The sequence below is a fragment of the Tyto alba genome, unplaced genomic scaffold (genome assembly GCF_018691265.1).
Source record: "Tyto alba isolate M040663 unplaced genomic scaffold, T.alba_DEE_v4.0 Super-Scaffold_1, whole genome shotgun sequence".
NCBI classification, from domain to species: Eukaryota; Metazoa; Chordata; class Aves; order Strigiformes; family Tytonidae; genus Tyto; species Tyto alba.
This window is the reverse complement of record NW_024881261.1, coordinates 36,871,880-36,884,692: the sequence shown is the minus strand read 5'-3', so window position 1 is coordinate 36,884,692 and position 12,813 is coordinate 36,871,880. Positions and strand designations below refer to the sequence as shown.

The following is a 12,813-nucleotide window of genomic DNA, read 5'->3' as shown; positions in this document are numbered from 1 at the left end:
CTGTTCCCTGGACAAAGGTCCTTCCTTCCAAAACAGAGTCCAACGTGCAGTACAATTGAAGCCTCTGCTGCCTGTATTACCTCGTATTATTTTTCCAAACCACAAAATGCACTTTATTCACCCTTCCTGACCTTCCAGACCCACATCTTTTGTTTGCATCTCTCACCCTTTGCTCAGCCCTGGGATGGGTGACTCAGCACGGTAATGTTTGGCCTTGAACAATCCTGCCCGTAATAAAAACAACAGTGAAACCAGCCATACCCAAAACTCCTGATCTCAGATAGTCCCTCTCCCTGGTATAACTCCAAAATCACTGGAGAGGAGGGTTTTGCCCATAGTGCTTAGCAAGTGCAACTTTCCTGAGGAATTTGGAGCCCGCCTTTGTAAAAAAAATAGCTCCAGTTTGCAAGTCAAAAGGCCAATAGCCCACGCTCTGTCTCTGGCTGGGCTCCAGGGAGATAACCTTGTCAGTGCACAACCAGCAAACGAAGAAAAGGTGTGGGTGTGTATAAAAGAAAGCAAGTCCCTGATGACTTGTATGATGAAATGTTGACCAAAGGGTGGCTGCTCCCCGATTATCACCTGAGTAACAGATCAGGGTCTGGGGCAGACGGTTCAGAAGGGAGCAATGGTGCTTCCTAGGAAACGTGGGCAACCTGACCATCTTCAAAGTCAGACTAGAGAGGCTATGGTTTCACCGCTGAAACATCAAAAAGTACAGCCCTTCTCCTAAGTGCTTGCTTATGTTCTGCTTTCTATAACAAAGACTGTTAAAGCACTTTAGCTCTGCTCTCAGCAAAACATACAGAGGTTTTTGCTCATATTCTCCCTGGAATTTGAAGTGATTTGAGAAAGATAAAGAAAAAAAAATCTGAAGAACGCTATTAGCTGTTGAATTCGTATTGCAAATCACGAACAGCCCTCCTGGACTGTGTACAGAAAGTGGAAGGTTCATAAGCTGTTTAATGAGATGTCAGTGGAAGACTTTCAAGAAGAGCCCAGAACAGCTTTGCAATGCACATGATAAGATACGTACAGGTGTATATTCGCACTTTCCGGGTAGGGAAGTGAGTGGGATTGCCTTCAGGAAAGTCCATCGTGAGGAGGAGATATTACATGTTGTGCTACAAGTATTAATTTCTAAAAAACAACACTTGGGTAATACCGTATCAGAGACGACCTGCTTTAAAGAGCCGTGGTGGTTAGGTGATGGGTTCACTGAAGGCTGCCTCCAGAAATTAATGAAGCAAGGAAGGAGTCCAGGCTGAGCTGGTGGAAAGGATCCTGAGCCGACAAATACTGGCCTGTTACAGAGGTGCCTGGCACAGCTGCAGCTCCAGCTACTACAGGAGCTGGAAAACTACTGCCATCCCAGCGCCACACATAGAGAAGGAGGTTTTTTTTCCTTTATGTTACTTTCTCAGTTCTGAAAACAGATTTTAATGTCTGCAAACGAGTTTTAATACCTGAAATGCTTTCATCTTCCAGCAGATCAGGCGCCAGCCAGTGCCAAGTACTCTTTGAAATCTCAGCCTCGACGTGTTGCTTATGTTTATGTCCTTTACTGCAAAGCTGGGAGCGAGCAAGAGCTCTGTGCTCTGAGGAGAGATGGGAATCAGCGGTTCCCCTTTTCTGCGAGGACCAGATATTCCTTCTTGCAGGCGTGAGGTCAATAAGTTTCTACCGCACACGCTGGGCAAGAGGATGCAGCGGTCCGAAGGGGAAATGCCCCTTGTTCAGCCCCTCAGCACCACAGAGCGTGGAGGCTGGGAGCTGAGGCTCCTCTGGATATTTCTATGCTAGAGAGCAACTGAAGAAGGATTTCTGAAGCTCCGGATGAGATCCTGAGTGCCAACTTCCCATTGAAGCCTTATTAGAAGTCCCAGATCAGGTCTGGCCTTCACAAATGCCTCTCTCCTGGCAGCGACCCTTCAAGCACCAGCAGGACATGTTGCTGTAATTCAAATAAATTAAATCATACCAAATCTACTAAATGTGGCTGGTTGAGTTGTATTATAGAAGGCAGTCACCATTAAGTAAAATGTATGAAAAATGCAGATAGGCCTCCAAATAGTTGCAGAGAGCAAGACCACCTTGCTAAAATTGAGCTGAATATATTTTGTTTCTTTCTTGCTGTGAGAGCTCACAGGCAGGGTCCTGGAAACGCAAGGATTGAAGGAGTGGTAAATCTGGCAAAGTAGCTACCCTTGCATTTAAGCCTGTAAAATGCTGCTACAGCAGCACGTCCATTTCAGAGGTTATTTCAAAACAAATGGGGGGGGAGGAAATAGGGGGAGGGGGAAAAAAGAAGTTTCAAGTACCACTTTGCCATGTTTCATTTGATGTCAAATTGGTTGTTTAGTTTTTGCCTGCAAGAGACTCCACCTCCTTTCAAGGTCCTGTTAAACCTCGTAGAGAATTTATCCCAGTACGGCTCCTGCCTGTGTAACTTAACGGTTACACAGGCAAAGAAAACCAAATGTCCTCAGTCCCGCTGCAGAGGATTCACATACCTGGTGCCTTGAAAAAACGCTGCCCTGAAAAAGAAGGATTTCCACTTGGATTTAAGTATTTTCTGGCTTGATACTTCCATTTATATTTTCTTGACCCTAAATATAATCTAAAGGAAGACATTGCCAGCCACTGACCTGGAAAACACCTTCCTCCCCACCCCTTTTTTTTTTTTTTTTTTTTTTTTTTCCTTCATTTTTTCTTTCTTTTTTTGAGGAAAAAGAAACTCGAGGGGGAGAGTTGTTCTTTAGTTTCTGCTCTTCAAGCGCAGGTTAAAATGCCAGGCAAGGAGGAGGCCTTCAGTATCGCTCATCTCCTCCTGGAACTGCATTGCATCACTCGGAAAACAGGACAGGAGGACACGAGACATCTCATCCCGATGTCTTTTTAACGGCATTTAGTCATATGCATGGGGATTCATAACACCAGCATCCACGTCAAGAAAATGAGCAGATGCCAGAAGATTTTATTTTACACTTAGCTGAAGAAAAAAACATGAGCACATTTTCCATCTTAAATGCTAGCAACGTTTCGCAGGCTGACTCCCTCGAGGACAGTGGCAATTGGACGGCGGTAACCCAGTTTACCCAGCCAGGATGGCAGATTGCTTTGTGGGCTATCACCTACTCCTTCATCGTTATCACATCCATCGTTGGCAACATCACCATCATCTGGATTATTCTTGCGCACAGGAGAATGAGGACTGCTACCAATTACTTTATCGTTAATTTGGCTCTTTCGGATTTGCTGATGTCCACTTTCAATACCATCTTCAACTTTATTTATGCCAGTCACAACGTCTGGTATTTTGGTGAGGAATTCTGCAGGTTTCAGAACTGGTTCCCCATCACCGCAATGTTTGTGAGCATTTACTCCATGACAGCCGTGGCTGCAGAGAGGTAAGAGGCAAACGGAGAAGGTAAGGTCCTAAAAATCCACCATAAATTATCAAAAAATTATTGTGATACTATGTGCAATTGGCCCCCACCTACTGTGTCAGGTGCCTTATCAGCAAAGCAGGAGGAGTGCCAGGCAAATAGACTATGGGGTTAGATGCTAGTTACAGCATGAAAGGAAGGCTCCTCTGTTTTATCCCTGGGCTGAATCACCCCCAAATCTGTAACAAGTGGAAGTGGCTGGTATTTTATCGTTCCCATGTCATTAATCATAAGTTGTTTCCCAGTCATCCTACAAACACTTTTGGTTGTTTGTTTTTTTTTTTTTTTTAAACAATGAGAAGGACCTGTCACTTGGACAGAGCTGGAGCAATACGAGTATGCTGTGGGATGATGAAAATATCAAAATCCACAATCCCATTTGTGAGTCCAGCAAACCACCAGAAATAGTGGGAAGTGGATCAGAAATAGCAAATTCTGCTTCAGTAGTTCACAGGAAGGACTTATTCCAAGAGGGAGGAAAGCAATTACAGTGATTTTTTTTTTTTTTTTTTTCTCACTTCTGAGGTAATTTGGTATTTTCATAACACTCTTTTCCATCTGCCAGGTCTCTTTTACTCAAGCTTAAATTTGTCTGAATGCATTTACAGCTCATTGTTCAGTAGCATAATGCCGTTTTTCTTTTTACTAAAAAGTAGCCAAAAGTCCATGGGAATTCCCTCTCTTAAAGGCAATGGCATGTAAAAGAGGCAGAGGAGCTTAAACTCCCTTCTAGGCTCTCTGCTCTCTTCCCTTCACCTTCTTGTCGTCCCTCTGTTTCTTCCACTCTCTGCCTGGTGCTGGGAACACACGTATCTTCTCCATCCTATGTCCCTGCCACAACCCCATGGCGAAGGTCTTTCCCCGGGCAGCCGGACCCTGCGCCCAGAAATACCTGGCGGCTCGTTATCCAGCCCTCCTGTTGACTTTGCAGTTTCCTTCAGGTTTCCTCCGGTCCGTATCCACAAAGGACCCTTCCAGCTCCCTTGGGAGTGGAGCCAGCATCCCTCCGGAGGTATCCGAAAAGCATCGCTCTGTGAGTCCCCGGAGCCACTTTCGTAACCCCCCGCCTCGGCTCGCAGCTCAGTTCACCCCGGCACACCCCGGGAAGCGAGCGATAGGGACAAATCAAAGCAGATAACCAAACTAGCAGGAGAAAGGTGACGTTACCCTGTGTGCTTGGAACACCCGCTGAAACCCACCGCGGAGCTGGGGACACGGCACAGTACAGGGCAGTGGCCCCTGTGGTTGCTGGAAGGATCGCTCATACGCACAGGGATGAGCGACGTGTTTATCAGCCTGCAGTTGTCCAGATGAAACCAAATCCCTATTTAGAAGCAATGACAGCTCAGTTTTAGACTCGAATACTGTTTTGCTATTCCTGGCTTTAAATCAAGAGTTGTTGGTAACTGCTATTTTATACATGTGGTCTGCCAAAGAATTTTTTTTTTTTTTTTTTTGATAAATCCATTTCAGCCTGTCCTCGTGTATCCCGACTCTCGTTCCTCGGGGACTTTTGGTGAAATTACCTATAGAGCCAAAATTGCTTTAGTCACATGGCATAGATCAGAAAGAACACTTGGCATCTCGCTGCTAACCATATTTAGCTATTCTTTGCTTAACCTTAAAATAGATCTTGACACTGTCTCCTGGAAACTTGCAGCTTCCATTTATTGTTATAAGAACTTCTGTCCACTTGGGCTCCGTTGTTTAGCTGTCTTTTGAAGTGGTTTATTGTAAGGAACGAGACGAAGAAGTGTCAGCTCTATAAGTCATCTTTGCTGTGGAAAAGGGCCTGGCGATATTGCTCACTGGTGGTTTTAGGAGCATTCTGCTTCCCCATTTTGGGCTGCTCTGTGTGCCGGAGCAGCCGTTTCCACTGCCCGCTTTCCACAGCGCTCCAGGCAGAAATGCAGTATTATCAGCTCAAGTTTCGCACTCCAGTTAGCAAAGCCACTTAGGCCCTCTTCAGAAAGTGTACAGGAGCATCTGAAATTCAGCTTGTTTCGCCTGCATGGGACAAGGACCGGAGGAAAAGTGCCGGGAGCCTGGTCCCAGCATCCTCGGACATCACAGGGAGCAGGGCACGGAGAGAGGGCAGAGGGGGCACAGGCAGCCCTGCCACACAGCAAGAGCAGCCAGGAGATCTTCACAGATTTGGGAAACCTCCCAACTTGCAGGAGCTTGCCTAAAAGCACAGCTTGCCCTGTAATACCTCCGGTATCTGCAGCACGGGCAGCTGCGGCAGCACAGCCGCTGGCATCGTTTATACCCGGGACTGCGAGTTCACCGAGAGCCACAGGTTTGGGCACTCCCGTGGGCAAATGTTCTGGAGAATATTCGCCACTTGATTCCTCCCCCAGCCACATTCGAGCACTGTACAATACTGCCTACGACGAGCTGAAGAAAAGCAAGGTGACGTGAAAATTTTATAGCTAAATAAGGCTCTGCTGCCTTGCAGCAGCTCTGGCTTGCTCACTGTGCGTCTGTCCGTGCAGCCACCCTCTGTCCTGCAGCAGCAGCCAGGCAGAGCTCCCTCCCACCAGCCTGGCCAAGAAATGGTCCAGAGTTTGTCAGAGTTTTGCTATGAAAACGAGGAGGCAGTGGGCATTTTCCACTCTATTTTGCCTTTGTAACAACCATGACAAAGAGTACGGAGAGCATGACAAGAAATGCATAATTGATTAGGTACTCATTACAATACCATGCATTTCTACACAGGGAATTTAAAACCACAGAATGCCCCGGGCTTGTAGGTAATTTAATAGTCAGATGTGCCATGAGGGCTCTGAGCAGGTGTGGGACAGAGGGGTCAGCTTTTCCCTTCCACTGCAAGCACAAGCGCTCGAGCATTTACAGGCAGAGGTGGATGGCACAAGAGTTTTCCACAGCTGAAAATCTGTGGGGAAGAATTCAGGGTGGAGGATACTCATGACCCCAGGCTGCTGTTGTGGTAGCATAGGGCATCAGAGATTGGCATAATTAGGAAGAAACAGGGTGCTTGGGTTTTTGGGGGGGAGAGGAAGGAGAAAAGGGCACTGTATTAAAAGGTGCAGAACTCCAAACTAACGTGAACAGTTCACAGCATGAAATTTCAGACCAAACACATAAAGCATTTGAAAAATTAATTTGAAAAAAAAAAAAAAAAAAAAAAAAAAGAAAACAAAAATTCAAAGAGGATTTAGCTCCTTCTAATCATTTATAGCCTGGAACCTATCAAAATGTCTCTGTAAATAAAGCCCACTATACAGTCCTGGTGAGTTTTTACAGTTGCTATATTTGTTGTAGAGTTTACCAATGCAACTGTAAAAGCATTACCTCTTTTTCTTGCAGGTATGTGGCAATAATTCATCCCTTCAAGCCCAGGCTCTCTGCTGGAAGCACCAGAGTCATCATAGGGATAATCTGGCTGGTGGCGTTTGGGCTCGCCTTCCCGCAGTGCTTCTACGCTGAGATCATGACGGACAACGGAACGACGAAATGCATCGTCGTCTGGCCCGATGACGTCGGATCCAAGCACCGGCTCACGTAAGAGAAACGAGAAAACTCCCAATTCGTGCAAAAGTTAACTAGGAAATTAATTAATTTATTCTCCAAACTGTCGGCTACAGGCAGTACTGGGAGAGAGAGCAGGGGGGAACCATGCAGCAGGGGAAAACAGGTCTGGGGCAGCCCATCTAAGCTCAGCTTAAGCTGGCTATGAAACAAGCTACCGGGTGATCATGGGTCAGGGTAAAGAAGGGTGGTGTGCCATCCTACCCTGCTTTGAAAACTGGTTATAAGATCTAGAAATCCTAGATACAGGGCTCAGTGGATTTAAGAGAAACCAGCGCAAAAATTCTCTAAACATGCAATAAATACTGGTTCCAAAGGTTTTGGATTTTCTCCTTCCGTCAGGCAGGAAGAAAGTGGGTATCTTTAATGCTGAGAAGCCACATAATTAGCTAAAAATTATGCTGCTCTTTGGAGGGAGATGGGGGACCTGTAAGAGCATGTTTCAAACATCCTAAGGTTTTATAGACTGACTTATCTGGGCACACATCTGTGCTCCCAAGAGCTCCTAACCCTCATAGCAATTTCCTCCTGCTTTAAAGCAAGACTGTTCAGCCAGATGAAACAAGCCATACCCCGCATTTAGGGGATCTGCTGTGATTAACCATTATTCAAAGCACATGATACACAGAGCAGTTTGAGAAATGTATCAAGCAAAACATGTTTATACGAAATAGTAATGGAAGAGCTGTGGAAAAGGAACAATTCGATTAACAAAAAGGAAACAATTTTTCAGACCAAAACCAAGTGCTAAGCTCCCCACATCCATTCTTCACTGTGAATGCTTTTTCTCAGCTCCATGCACCAGGGACATTTTTTCACTTCTCAGTCTTCATCTCTGGCAGACAGCTGGATGCCTCCTATGGCTAGTTATTGCCAAACAAACTGGTTTTCACACTAATATGTGCCAAGTTCCAGGAGCTTTATGTAAGTTTGGCCAAGATGCAGCATATTCAGCCACTGGCAGTCAGTGGTCCGCAGCCTCCAGAGTCACAGAGGAGCGAAGAGTAAAATCAGGCTCATGTCATGCTGGGTGATCTTCCTCCCAGGGCCCCTCGGTTGCCCTCATGGCACATGCTGGGGAGCCCAGTGTGCCAGGCTCCTGTCGACTGAGAAGGAGGGATAGCAGATAATCACTTGTATACAAGTCTCTGATGATTATTGAATTCAGAAGAAAAGCGTGAGGTTTATTTCTCCCGCATCCACGGATTGGGGAGGATTGAAACAAGAGTTTCCCAGCATGAAGACAAAATCTGCACGGGATGGAAGGGCTGGTCCCGAAGGTGGCAAATAACAGGGCAGTTTCTTTCAGGGATCCCCAGCTGAAGAGCAGCAGCTCCCAACCACGGTGCATCACTTCACCAGCTCACTGTCCCTGGGCAGCCTCAGATTTGCAGGTTTCAGTAGCTTTCCCAGAAAGGAAGTTGGAAGCCATGCTCCCCAGAAATCACCTGGAGTGATGGATCTGTTGGGACAGATGCCTGCAATACAGACCAGGGAGAAAAAGCCACGTGTGGCCATTCATGTGCTAGTCCAAATACCGAGGAAAATAAATATTAAGAAACCCCAAAACCCCCCCCAAAGAAATGGAGAACTGCATTCCTTTGTTGACTGTGGATCCTCCAAATCCTTTATAGTTGAGTAAAACCAGCCTTCAAGATTTCTAGACTTCGGAACAAAGGGAAATCCTTTTCAGCAGGAAAACCATGTATAATTATGATAAACATGTTAAAAAAAAAAACAAACCAAACAATGCATTACTGTGGCTGCCAGTGCCTGAGGAATCTTGGATATGAAGGGTCTTAATTTGTAGAAGTTTAACCAAATGAAAGAACCTTAACCACAGTGGATTTTTTTTTTCTGGTGACAGGTTAACTTTGCAGCAAAGTAGCAAAGCTACAAGACTAAAAGTTTCTTTTTACCACGTGCTCAAGCTTAGGCTCCCATCCTCTCCTCTTCCTCCCAGGATGGGGATTCTAAAAGGGCTTTGCTGGGCTTCACACGCAATTATTAGCCCTTCAAAAGAGGTACCGCTCTGAGAACAGGTGGGAAGGTTGAAAAACAGGTAGGGACAAACTTTCCACGTTTCATAAACACAATATTGTTCTATACGCAACCACCCGAAGGAGCAACCACCGCCGAGGCCCCGACACCCATTCCGGCAGTGCCCTGCAAAGCAGTGGACCCCGCTCGCTAATGCGGCGAGCAACTCCAGCGCGTTGTCATACCGAGAAAGATCATTTGCACCCAGCCTTTTGTGGTCATTGCCAGCAGCGTGCGCCAGAGCCCTCCTGCCTAATCCTATTTTTTACACTGTTTATGTTAATTTGACAGCTGCTGTAACCCAGTGAGCAGGTTGCTCCCTCCCCATAAATGGTGGTTGCTTAAAATAATCAGGCCCCAGCATGAGGGAACCATCAGAGGCTTGCAGGGTAAGATGGAAAGCTAGGAAGGGCCGAGCTAAAACCCAGCCGAAGGAAATGCCAGCACTTTTGGCAGGAGCAGTCACCGCGTAGCCCGTTGGTGATACGTAACTGTGTGTGCACACGCAAATAAAACCAGCCAGCAACACAAACACAGCAATGACCGCCACTCTCTGCATGCTGCCAGCAGGAGATATTCCTTCCTTGCTATCTGCGGCGTCTTCCCCGATGACTCCGTGCACCCTGTTAGCAGCCAGCTACATTTTGCAGCCCGTGATCCAGGATTTTTCACTGTTGCTGAATTAGGCTGTTGGCACTATTACGTTCATCGAGTTACTCTGTAGTTTTCAGAATATTCCTTTTCCGCATTCTGTGAGGTAAAGGTGTATTTTTACAGCCACAAGTCTCAGATGCCTCTCTTCCCTGACTGCAGTGGGATAGCAAGTTCAGCACAGGTGGTCACGGACTGTAACTCTCTGACAAAAGATAAATGATATTACTCCATCTTGAAAGAGCAGTGGATCCAGCCCAAGGACTAATCATCACAACACAAGAGAGATGAGCTTTTGCTGTTTACAGACATCCCTGTAAAGTTGTTTGTAGGCAAAATTTCTGCTTCTTTATGCTTTGAGGTTGAAGTTAATGGGAGCCAGACATACATGTCCAAAAGACAATTTCTGAAAGAGCCCTTCAAGAGACATGCTGACTATGAAAATGTGCTTGTTTTTCTTTTCCAGGTATCACATTGCAGTGATCGTGTTGATTTATTTACTGCCTTTATTGGTGATGTTTGTTGCATACAGCATTATAGGAATTACTCTGTGGAGCAGTGCAGTTCCAGGCAACCACCTTAACAGAGTCCGCTATGAGCACCAAGTTAATGCCAAAAAAAAGGTCAGAAGTGAAACTTAAAAATAATTACCCCCAGCGCACCAGCCCTGCTGGCTACAATCCCAAAACGGAGCTTGCATTTGATACAAAAACTTGCAGGATCGGGTATGACAGGTTGACAAAATATTTTGGGCCACGGGTAAAGGGCATCACCCAGCAAGTATGAAAAGAAATGGTGATCTATATGCAGGAGCCAGCCTCCAAGGAGGAAAGGCTCACCTTGGCAGGCAGCAGGGCAGATCCCAGCAGTCCTTAGAGAGTAAGACCCGGTGTCCAGCAAATCCACGTGTCGCAGGATAAACGGGGGAAAATGTCTGGACAGGGTGGGGAGGGATCAGTGTAACAGCAGTTATCGCATTTCCCTACCACGTCTCTCCAACGTAGCTATAGCAGTTCCTCTGCAGAAAGTCCACTCAGAGCCCTGGGAAACATTTGCTCCAGCTCTCTCCCTGTTCCCAGTTTCCATCATCAGGGCTGGTTTCTTTGCCATAGCAGCCCAGGTCTACATACCACAGAGCGCTTCAGGGGGGTGAAACAGACCCAAAACCAAAGCAGCATTTCCCATTCCCCCAGCAAGCTCAGACGATCACCCAGGGGCTCAGAAATAACTCACTGGTTTTGTTTTTTCTAGTTTGTAAAGACCATGGTGGTAGTTGTGATCATTTTTGCTGTCTGCTGGCTGCCCTATCACATATACTTCATCCTGGGGAGCTTCAAGGAAGACATCTACCAGCAGAAGTACATTCAGCAGGTTTATCTCGCAATCTTTCTCCTTGCCATGAGCTCAACAATGTACAACCCCATCATATACTGCTGTCTTAACCAAAGGTGAGTAGCGTGCATATGTGTGCACAGCCAAAATTAAAATCTCAATATGAAAAAGCGTAAATCTCCGGAGGTGAGAACAACTGTGATTTCCAACTGCAGTCCATAGGCTGAGTAGACAAGTTAATTTATACTCTGCTAAAAATGTGAGATGAACCACACTCTGTGAGTGAGATTTTAACTCGGCCCTTAAGATTTTCTGCCTCTGGATAACGCACAGGCAGCAGGTGTATGGTCAGTGCAGCCACATTTGCACCCACTCCCACGCGCAGACCACCTTCTTTCAAGGAAGGAGGGAGGAATCTGCAATCCCTGCAACGCATTTGCTGACCCAGTGCTGGGCTGGCCCTGCCACCCGCTCCTCCCGGGCCACCACCACCAACCCCCCCAACCCCAGCCCCCCCACGCAGGCACCGGGCTCGCTCCCTTGGGGAATAGGAGCGGCCCACGGGTGACTACCAAGAGTCCCATCCGGGCACACCGCCACGAGCGAGCGGCTGGGAGAGCACAAACCCCATCGTGCCAAGAGATGTCCCTCTTGCTCTGCGCTGAGAACGGGACGCTGAGCGCGGGGAGCCTCCACGCCAAATCCTGCCTGCGCATCCCGCTGCTAGAGCTCTCCCTACCCCGCACCTCTCTTCAGCCTAGCTGCGCGCGCAGAGGGAGCTTTTAGGGTAACAAAATGGTTATCGGCACACCTCCTCCAGCACCTCCAGTGCAGTTTCACTGGGACTCCGCCAGCAGAACACCCAACTCCAGAGCGATGCCAGGAGGCTCGCTCCTCGAGAGCGTTTCGAGCGGCATTCTGCCCGTAGGCTCGCAAAAGAAGGCAGTTTGGCAGCCCATGCAGCTGACCTGCATTTAACGCGAAGCACCTAAACATACCCCCCCCCTTCCTCCCCTCTCAGAAAGCAGATAGCTTCCTCATTTAATTGTTGATTTTTTTTTAAAAAGCTTCCAGTGAGTAAACACACGTACTTGCCTCAGAAGCTCAGCTTCTCACAAATGCTGTTTCCAGAATGGTCAGCACCTCACCGTACTGAGCACATCAAACATCCTGCCGTGTCGCTGATCCTATATATTTACTTAAAAATATAAGGAAATCTGACCATAAACTCTTACTGCGCTTCCCTCCATGGTTTTATACATTTGCCTCTTCACTTCACTCCTTTCATTTCAACAGAAACTTTATTTCCACAATCATTCAGAGGTAGAACCAAGACATGCATCCGCTCTTTCTCTGTGCAATCAAAAAGGTAATTTTCCCCATTTGATTTCTTTTCTTACACTTGCAGGTTTCGTTCTGGCTTCAAATTAGCCTTCCGGTGGTGTCCTTGCATAAAAGCAACTGAGAAAGACAAACTTAAACTTATGTCCCCATATCTTTACCAGACAACACACGGGAAATCAAGAACAATGAGTTTCAACACAGAAACTCAATTGAATGAGAAAGAGAAGACATCATTTACCCTCACCCAGCTAACACTTTGATTTTCTCCTCCCAGTTCTGTCTCTATCTTAACACAACATTTCAAGGCAGCAGATTTGCAGGAGCCTGAGGCAGGTCTTTTTTTTCTGGAGCAACTGTTTCCTACAGGACTTTTTCAGATGCCATCAGCATTGAAAGCAGTCTGCTGATAATACTTAATGTCCATTTAGGTCCAAATATCACCCAG

General features: G+C 46.7%; 1 protein-coding gene across 1 annotated transcript; it reads left to right on the top strand.

Moving 5' to 3' along the window:
• The first annotated feature begins 2,991 nt into the window (after window positions 1-2,991).
• Window positions 2,992-12,660, top strand: TACR2 (tachykinin receptor 2). Its single transcript, XM_009972359.3, has 5 exons — window positions 2,992-3,410; window positions 6,780-6,974; window positions 10,159-10,315; window positions 10,944-11,140; window positions 12,433-12,660. The coding sequence occupies exons 1-5, from the start codon at window positions 3,007-3,009 to the stop codon at window positions 12,626-12,628; spliced, it is 1,149 nt and encodes a 382-aa protein (XP_009970661.2). The 5' UTR covers window positions 2,992-3,006; the 3' UTR covers window positions 12,629-12,660.
• Window positions 12,661-12,813: the final 153 nt, after the last annotated feature.